The 10495-nt window shown below is 37.3% G+C and overlaps 1 protein-coding gene across 1 annotated transcript in view; it reads right to left on the reverse strand.

Annotated features, from left to right (window-relative positions):
• ITGA2 (integrin, alpha 2 (CD49B, alpha 2 subunit of VLA-2 receptor)) overlaps positions 1-10495 on the reverse strand; it is a 169571-nt gene that overhangs the window by 127175 nt on the left and 31901 nt on the right. The window contains exons 3-4 of the mRNA XM_006889598.1: positions 6539-6648; positions 1706-1797 (exon numbers count right to left, since the gene is read on the reverse strand). Of these exons, the coding sequence (XP_006889660.1) occupies positions 1706-1797; positions 6539-6648 (202 nt within the window). The remainder of the gene's footprint in view (positions 1-1705; positions 1798-6538; positions 6649-10495) is intronic.

Raw genomic sequence — 10495 nt, forward strand, 5'->3', positions numbered from 1 at the left:
AGATGGAGAAGAGATTGAGGTTGTTAGATATTATAGCTTGCTTGGCTCCACAGTCAACATTCTTAACACCATCTTTCAGGAAATAAAAAGATGAATTACATTTGGAAAATCTTCTGTCATGGACTTTTTCAGAATCCTGAGGAACAATGATGTCAGTCTAGAGAAAAAAGTGTGCCTAATCCAGGCCACGGTCTTCTCAATTACTTGTTATGCTTCAGAGAACTGATCATTGCCTAAGGATAACAGAAGAAGAATATATGCCCTGGAGTTGTGGTTCTGGAGAAGAGTCTTGAACGTAGCATGGACTGTCAAGAAAACAAATTGGTCTGTCTTGGAGAGGGTAAACCAAGTTTCTCCTTGTAGGCTAGGATTTTGAAGCTCCATCTCACATACTCTGGGCATGTGGTCAAGAAAGACTGGTCCTTGGAAAAGGACATCATGCTCACAAGGGTAGAGAAACATACAGGAGAGGAAGATCCCAGATGAGATTGATTGATTGATACAGTGTCTGGGGTCGGTGTGTTGGAATTAGTGAGTCTGGTTCAGGACAGGGAAGGATTCAGAGCTGCTGTACATAAGGTCATTATACATAGCAGGTTACTCAATGGCACGTAACAACAACATACTATATTGGTTGTTTTTTGTTTTGGTTCTGTTTTTTTAATTTAAGCCTCTTGTTTAGAGTCAACAAGAACTCAGGGAGGGCCTTTGTTTTAAAGTTGCTTGTTACTGCATTTTAGAGGAACATTCTTCTAAGTGGTATAGCCTTCTTCTATCAATATGCTGTACTGTGGTAACCTGGGGTTGCTGTGATGCTGAACCTTGTGTCATTGGGGTGTCAAATGCCATAATGGTTACCCATGATGGACAGACAGTGTTTGGTAGAGCTCCCAGTTTAAGATAGGTTTGGAAACAGTAGTAGCTTCCACTTCCTAACCACATGGCTCTGGAAACTCTATGAACTGTGATAAATGTTGACAGCTTTAGAAAGGCTTCAGGCCTTTTGTTCACAGAAACACTATGAGTTGTGTTCAACTAGACAGCAATCAACAACAACAACATGAGTTTAGCGAACTCCAAACGTTGCTGTTGTTTTTGTTAAGTGCCATCAAGTTGTAGACAACTCATAGTGACCCTATGAACAAAAGTCCGAACAAGAATAACTAAAATATATAAACTAGTGAGAATTTCAAGCATGGTTAGGTATTTATTTGCCTTAAAAAATTTGGGGGGAATGTATGTATTCCAATTTTTCCTGTAATAAAATTGTTCAACCAATATATAAATTTCCCTGTATAAAGTCTACTCTCAAACAGTTATAATGGTAAAGTGTGTTGTGTGCTGCACAACTAACTGAAAGGTTAGTGGTTTAAATCTATCATCAGTTCCAATGGAGAAGGGTGGATTATCTCTTCCTGTACAGTTTTATAGTATCAGAAAGCAGATGAAAGGTCCAAATCAAAATCATGGTAGTGGGTTTGGTTTGGTATAGTGTCTATAAGAAATTTCTCTTTCGAAAAATTTCCATATCTTCCTACTTTTTAAAATAATAATATTTTATGATGGATGTCCAAACAGCACAATTTATGAAAAATCAGACTCTAACACTTGAACATCAGCATTTGATTTGATAGGAAGAATGGTGAAAAGATTCTGGCTATGTACATCTTTTTCAGAAATGAGGCTCAGAGAAGTAAACACTCACAAGAAATCCTCCAGTCCCCATGTTCCTCGTGAGGGTCAAGCCAAGGCTCATGTTGGTCTTCATCTCAGTCACCCCTGGAATGGTGGTTGAAGCTTTTAAGGGGGAAGAATGAAAAAAAAAAATTCTTGCTTATTTAAAGTTGTTAGAAACACATACACACACTCATCAGTGACAACATGAGACATTAAGTTTATAATTACAGATGCAGTGGTTGCTCTGTGTGACTGCATGTCTGCTGTATTATTGTTGGATGCCATGAAATTGGTTCTGACTTATAATGACCCTGTGTGCAAAAGAACAACATGTGGTATATTCCGGTGCCATCTTCACATTTGCTGCTGTTGTTGAGCCTATCATTGCAGCTGTTGTGCCAGAACACCTCACTGAAATCCTTTTTCACTGATGTTCTACCAAACATGTCCTTTCCCAGGGGTTGACTCTCTCATGACAGAGTCATTTGGGGTTTTTTATTGTTTTTGTGGTTTTTTGCAGTACAAAAGTATATTTGGCATTCAATATTATTTAATAAAACTGATAAAGGCATCAATTTTTAATGAGGTATATCACTCACAGAGGGCAAAGACCTTCAACATGGATTACATCTCAACATTGACAAACACAGCTAGATCGATAGGTAACATCATGATTTATGGAGAAAAGATAAACAGCAACAATTATATCTTATTTGGATCCACAATCAACATCCTTAGTACCAGCAGTCAGGAGCTCAGAAGGTGTATTGCATTAGGAAAGTCCACTTTCAGAGACTTCTCCAAATTAGAGCAATGATGTCAGTTTTATGACTAAACTGTGCCTGATTCAGGTCCTGATATTTTCACTCACTTACAAATCTGAGAGCTAGATGGTGAATAAGGGTGACAACAGGAGGAGAATCTTTTTGAGCTGTGGTGTTGGAGAAGAGTACAGAATATCACATGGACTGTCAAAAGAACAAACAGATATGTCTCGGAGAAAGTCAAGTCAGAATGCTCCTTTATTTACTTAGATTCCTTTCCTACTTTCCCAGAATCATGGCTTTAAAACTTTATCTTTCACATACTTTATCTTTCACATACTTTGGGCATCTTGTTAGGAAAGGCTATTCATTGCAAATGGACATCAAGCCTGGAAAAGTGGAGGGTAGGCAAAAAAGAGGAAAGACCCTTAAGCAGAAAGATTGGCAGATGGATGGTATGTGCTCAAGAATATCAGAAAGAAATGTTGAGGATAGCACAGGCTAGGTCAGGGTTCAAATCAGTTGGTTATTAATTTGTTATGAGTTGTGCTTTACTCAATGAACACCACCAACTCATAGCTGACCCTTCACTGGGTGTCTGAGGTTATGTACCACACCAGAGAAGACTATCCACCCTCCTTCCTGAGATCCACTCAGGGATTAGAACCACTAGAGAGGTAAGGCCTTTGGTTTAGCAGTGCAACTCCTTATGGACTATGTCACCGGACTCCCTAATGAGATACATTATCTCATGAAAATAAGGTGACCTTAGAGATCTCACAGCCTATTTTATATGTGTAAGACTAATTAGAATATAAGGGAAAATAGAAAATGGAGCTCTGGTGATCTAGTGGTAAGAAGTTGTGTTGTCAAGCAAAAGGTATACAGTTTGGATCCACCAGTTGCTTCAAGGGAGGAAGAAAGTGTTAGCAAAAATGCTATGTGTCAGATTCCAGCACAAAGCAGTAGGGTTAAATTTTAAAAGTCATGAGACAAGCTATTTAAAATAATAATAAATAAATATCTGGAACATTCCATCTGCTACTGATCAAGAGATTAATTCACAGCATCTATCTTTGAGTTACTGAACGTACAATCCTCTTCATTATTTATTAAGGTTTTCTCATTTCTGCCAGGTTATCTTTGCCACTTTCATTTTTATTTACTTAGATTCCTTTCCTACTTTCCCAGAATCATGACTTTAAAACTTTATCTTTCCTCACAAGCCTCTAACCTCTACCCAAGTATCATCACTCTCAGTGAATAATCTCTCTAGTGCAGACAAGATGAATACTTTTCCAAGAGTAATCTCAACTTCTCCCATCACTGACAAAAGGTCCTTTCCAGTACTCCTACATTTATCTTCTTCCTTCAAATCTCAAAAAGTAACAATTTTTCTAAGACTGATTTTATCATGTTGTTGCTCTTGTGTACCGTCAAGTCAGAACCAACTCATAGCGGATGTTCTTCTGTTGAGTAGCTGGAGAATTTGAACTGCGTGCCTTTGAGATGGCAGCACAGATTCTTACCACTAGACCACCTCATTGAACTGCTCTTTCAGGTCTCTTTGCCGTCTCAATTTCTTCAAAGAGAGACCTAGTTTTAACGCCTTTTAACTTATTCACATGTCTCATCCACTCCTAAATTCCTTGTAATCTGTCATCTCAATACTAGTGAATTTGCCAGTAAATTACATAAAAGATGATTCACCTGTTTGTAGAAAGAAAAAAATAACTTTGATATGTATAGTTTTACTAGATAAATTTTATGTAAATAGTAGAGGGACAGCACAATAGAGGAAAACCCTTGATGAAGTGGATTGACTCACTGATGGGGTTAATGGGGGTAGACGTGTGCCGAAGTCAGTAAAATTGGCCAAGGATAGAGCAGGCTTCAGAGCTGTTGTATATAGGGATGTTGTGAGCTGCAAGAGACTTGATGACACATAACAATAACAACAACATAATATGGAAGAGATAGCAATGTGTGTACAAAATTACCAAATAAAAAATATGGAGTGACTGCTCAAAATTTTTATTATTTGAAATACAGATAGAAAATGAGTGTTTAAATAGATTGGATTACTGGCTTAGGTCACCTGTAAGATAATTAAATGGGTCATCAAATAAGCCCATCTTGGCTCAGTCTTCACACTTTTTAGCACAGTAGATGTTGACACCACTGAAACTCCATCTCTAGATTTGTTTATATGCCAAAAATATGCCAAACATTCAACATACAAAGATATATATGAAACACATCTTCCCCAAAGTCTTTCTTACACATAATTTTTTAAACTCTCCTCTCTTGATATCTGAGATACTGTATTTCCTCATTCATGTTTAAATTCTTCAGAACTTTATGTCTCCTGAGTACTGCTATTTCTGGTTTTTTTAAGATTATGATGATGATAATGTGATATTAGGCAAAATGAGTAACATGGAAATATCACTTATGTAACTTTCTATATTTTGCATCTGTAATAAGTTTTTGTTTTCATAGAAGAAATCTGAGATGTCAATAATTAAAACAGCAGACAACCTGCACACCCATGTTTATCGCAGCTTTGTTCACAAGAGCAAGGAGTTGGAAATAACCTAAGTGACCATCAACGATCGAATGGATAGAGATGCTGTGGTATATTCACACAATGGAATACTATGCTGCATTGAAAAACAAGGAACTAATGCAATATTACTCAAAAAGGGTGATCCTGGAGGACATTATGCTGAGTGAAATATCTCAGTCACAAAAGTACAAATACTGTATGGTGCCACTGTTGTAGAATGAGGCTAACATCAAGGTGGGGCTAAGACTGAGAAAAACTGGATAAATTATGTATACTGTATTGAAGCAAATGAGGGAGAGAAAAATTTAAAAGTAATATATTTTAGGGCATTATGATTATCAGAAGAGTCTGGAATGAGGGTTGCAGGGTGGAGTACACTCGGGGTGGGTGGGGAGTGCGGGGAGATTGTGTACCAATGAAAGAGTTTTTTCTTTTGCTTTTCAAGGATAAGAGCGAACTGGGGGTGGGGGTGGGGTAGGTGGGGAGAAAAGTGCAACAATGAATGAATGGAAATCCAAAATCTCTGTAAATGTTCATTGAAATTAATAAAAAAAAAAGTTTAAAAAAAACACAAAAGACAACCACAAAGTATAACTTATCATTATAATGAAATAATGGAAACATTCTAAAAAAAAAATACTGCTTCTTGGCATCTTCAAATTCAGCCCTTATACTGATATTTCTACACATTTATGTTTATTTCTATGTTTAGGTCTATGTTTGAGAAGAAAACGGAGAGAGGTATGGATAGCTGAAGATTTCTGAAGCAATTGGCAAAAAATTCAACATAGAGGATCCCAGAAGCTACATGCTTTCATGTATGGGTAAATCAAGTTGTTGTTGTTGTTGTTGTTATGTATTGTTGAGTCACTTGGGACTCACGGTGACCCTATGTACAACAGCCCTAAACCCTGCTCTATCCTGTGCCAATCTTGTCTCTGACACACATATCGCTATTACACCAGCCACTGAATCAATCCATCTTATCGAAGGTCTTCTTCTCTTGTGCTATCCTTTCACTCTCCTAAGCATGATATTCCTCTCCAAAGACTGGTCCATCCTTACAACATGCCCAAAGTATGTCATATGGAGCTTCAGAATCCTTGCCTCCAAGGAACAGTCTAGTTTCATCCTCACTAGGATGAACTTGTTCTCCTAGCCATCCATATTATGGATATTCAATATTCTTCTCCAGCACCACAGTTCAAAGACATCAAGTCACCTTCTATCATCTCTAATCATTGTCTAGCTTTCTGATGAATGGCAAGTAATTGCAAAGAGTATGGCCTGGATCAGGCACACCTTAGTCTCCAGACTGACACCATTGCTCTTCAGTACTTTGGAGAGGCCCCTGACAGCAAACTTTCCCAATGCAAATCAAATTATGTCAAAATATAAATGGACCGATGGGACTAAAGAAAGAAAAGCAACCAAACTGTCTATTTTGCTGGTGTTGTTTTTCAGTTGGGTATATATCTAATGAAATTTTATTATGCATAAAAAAAATGCACTTTTAAATGCAACTTACTTTGCAGATTCAGTTTTTGACATGAAGCAGTGGCCTGATCAACAGGACATATGTATACATCTCCCATTCGATTCTCAGGAAAGCCACTCCAAGGTGAACCAACCAGTAACCTAGAAATAAGGTTTGTTTTCATTAAACATAAAGATTTAACTATCATTCTTTTAAAGAAAAAACTTATCATTAAACAGGAAATATCATATTTTGCTTCCATTCTTAATACAGTAACAGTTCATACTGGTTCAGTTTAAATTACTTATCCTCTTCTCTTAACCTAATGGAGACTTTTGACTTGTCTATGCAAGACAGCTGTTTTGCCCAACATTATTCTGGGGAAATGGGACCCTTTGAAAGAAGTGAAGGCAAGCCATAAATTGGTGCCCTTTTACATATGTTGATAGTTGTATTAATGAAATAAAAAGAAACAGGTGAAAATAATTTTAATAATGTTTTTCTTAAGATCAGTATATCCAAAACAGTATGGAACAGAAAAAGAATTAAATGGAATTCTTCTAAATTATTTTTGTACTGTTTCTGAAACAAACGTAAAGAAGAAAACATTACTGAAATCCAAAGCAACAACAACTTTTTTCAGTCTTTTCTATGTCTTAATACAGATCTTAAGGCAGCTCTGTTGGCCTACCAGTAAGAAGCTGTGCTACAATTAAGGTAGGCAGTTCAAATCCGCTGGCTGCTCCACAGGAGAAAGATAGACCTTCTCCTTCTCTGTGATTCACTGCTGGAGACTCAGCCCTGGTTCAATTCTGACTTGATGGCACACAAGAATAACAATCCCCATATACTAATTATGTCTCAAATTAATTTTAAGTAATTTCATATTAAGGAGATTATTCTCATGAATATGAGGTTCTTAGCAAAAATGGAGAATAAACTTACTACCACCTCCTCAGGAATAACAATATAAATACAACTGGAGTACAGAGAGACTAGTTCTCACACCATTCTTCTGCTTAGACATATTTTCTAATAAACTTCTCTAACCAAGGATTTGCATTTCCCTATATTGCACTTGCTTAACATTTCTAGCAACAGAAGAATGGTCAGAATTGTTTGTCTAACATTCTGATTTTTAAAAACTGTATCAGGTTAATCACACAGCATTCAATTACTATGAAAATATACTTGTTTCAATATTTATTCTTGTCAAACTTGCAAAGAAATAGATTAACTGAAGCATTAATTTAGGAGACTTTTGAATAAATAATTTATCATTTTTAACTAAACAACATTCTTTAATCGAGCATATTTCTTATAATGTATGCAATAATAGGTACTTAAAAACCTACAAGACATATATATGCATAATAAATCTAGTAAACCTGATTAAAACGACTATAGTACAGAGGAAATTTCATGGTTGCTGTGACGCCAAATGCTGTGACACAGATGTGTCAAATGCAATAATGGTTCCTCATGATGGACAGTGTTTGGTGGAGCTCCCTTATTAAAACAAGCTTGGAAGCAGGAGTGGCATCCACTCCTGAAATGGCTTGCCTCCAGAAACTCTATGAACTTGGAGAAAGGATGAAAGTTATATAAGTGTTCAGGTCTTTTGTTCATAGGATCGCTGTAAGTTGTCTACAATTCGATGGCACATAACAAAACAACAACAACAACAACAACGTAATAATAGCACAGATTAATTGAAAACTGTAAGTACATTAGTGTGTGGAAAAAATAAGAAAATGGTCAAAGAATCCAAAGATGGCAATTGAAGGATTAAGGAGAACATCATCAAAAATAGGAGAAGAAACAGCATGAACCGTCGAAGGAGTAAGTGCAGATTCTTTTACAGGAGTCTGAATAGATTAAGGGTTAAGCTTCTTCTCTTAGTCATTATAAAACATTATTCTCAGATTTACATAAAGCATGTTGTTGTTATGTACCACTGAGTTACCTGCAACTCACTGACACTATGTACAATTAGCTCTGAAACCTGCCCTGTCCTGAGCCAGTCTCATTGCCTCTGACACACCTACCCCCCATTGCTCCAGTTACTGTATCAATCCATCTCCTTTGGGGGTCTTCCTTTCCTGCACTGTTCCTTCACTCTCTGAGCATGATGTCCTTCTCCAAGGATCAATCCCTCCTCACCACATGCTCAAAGTATGTGAGATAGAGCTTCAAAATCATAGCCTCAAAGGAGAAACTTGGTTTCACTTTCTCCAAGACAGACATTTGTTTTCTTGGAGGTCCATGTTCAAGACTCTTTTCCACCACAAATCAAACACATCAATTCTTCTTCTGTTGTGCTTAGTCATTTTCCAGCTTTCTGATGCAAAGGAAGCAGTTGTGAAGATCATGGCCTGGATTAAACACACCTTAGTCTTTAGGCTGACATCATTGCTTCTCAGTACTCTTAAGAGGTCTTTGACAGCAGAATTTCGTAATGTAATTCACCTTTTGATTTCCTGACAGCTGGTACCAAGGGTGACAGTTGTAGAACCAAGCAAGTTCTGTCAACAAACTAAATCTTTTCTCTATCCATCATGGTACTGCCAATTGGCCCAGTGGTGAGAATCTACAGTCTGTGACCTTCTGCAGCCAGCACTTCAGGCCCTCTTCAGTTTCAGCAAGCAAGGTTGTGTCATCTGCATAACATAGATTATTGAAGAATCTTCCTCCAATCCTGATACCGCATTCTTCCTCATATAGCCCAGACTCCTGAATGATCTGTTCTGCATAAAAATTGAAAAGTTATGGAGACAGGACATATCCCTGATTTTGAACCATGCAGTGTTCCCTTGCCCTGTTCTGAGCACTGCTTCCAAGTGTAGGTTTCACATAAACATTATCAAGTGGTCTGGGATTCCCATTCTCCCTGAGATCAACCAGTTAGTTGTAAGCCATACTAGTATGCTATGTAAAGCATGCTAGCTTTAATTCAATTTCAAAGTTAAGGAGTAAGTTTCAGAGTCTCTTTTGAATTCTATTTTGGTCTGCAGTCACTAGGGGTCAATGTATAAAATGTATCCTTGATGAAATTGTCTTTAAATTTGAGCAGGTAAACTCAAGGTCATAGAGAGTGAAGGAAAAGAGAAGAAATAATGAAGTAAGAACACTGAAAATATTTCAAAGGCAGCTCTAGAAAACAATAATGAAATATCAAAGGACCTGGAATTAGCAAAACAAAAGAGAAGAACATCTTTGGCATTTCTCAAGATGAAAGAACTGAAGAAAAACAACATGTCTCTCTAGTTGTAATATGAATGAGTTCTATTGGAAAAATATTGAACTATTTGGGAAGTATCATCAAAAGAAGATGGAAGGTATAAACAAAATCATTGTATCAAAAAGAACTGACCAATACTGAATCACTCAAGAAGTAGCAGATGTTCAAGAATCAATGATATTGAAGGAAGAAGTACAAGTGACACTGAATACAATGGCAAAAATTAATGGTTGCAGTGGTTGATGTGCTCCCTAGTCTATGCCAAGAAATTTTAAAGACAGCTATTTTATTAAATCCATATTTGCCCTCATTTCCAAAGAGTGGTATATAGAATGTGGAAATTATCAGATGACAGCTGCAGAGGGTCTTGGACTGTGGTCTTCAATATGGATTGAACCTCACCACCTAGAAGATAAAGATTCTCACCACTGGGCCGATTGGTAGCACCATGGTAGATAGTGAACAGACTGAGGTTGTTCACAATTACAACTTGCTTGGCTCCACAATCAACACTCTTGGCATCAGCAGTCAGGAAATCAAAAGGTGAAGTGCATTGGGAAAATCTGCTGTCAGGGATCTCTCCCAGGTATGGAGAAGTAATGATGTTAGTCTAAAGACTTGTTGTTGTTGTTGTTGTTGTTGTTGTGCTGTCAAGTCACTTGCAACTAATAGCGACCCTATGTACAACAGCCCTAAACTCTGCTCTGTCCTGTGCCAATCACACTGTCTCTGACACTCCCATCCTGATTACCCCAGTCACTGAATCA

Source organism: Elephantulus edwardii, unplaced genomic scaffold (assembly GCF_000299155.1).
Source record: "Elephantulus edwardii isolate Elephantulus edwardi_28Jun2011 unplaced genomic scaffold, EleEdw1.0 scaffold00079, whole genome shotgun sequence".
NCBI classification, from domain to species: domain Eukaryota; kingdom Metazoa; phylum Chordata; class Mammalia; order Macroscelidea; family Macroscelididae; genus Elephantulus; species Elephantulus edwardii.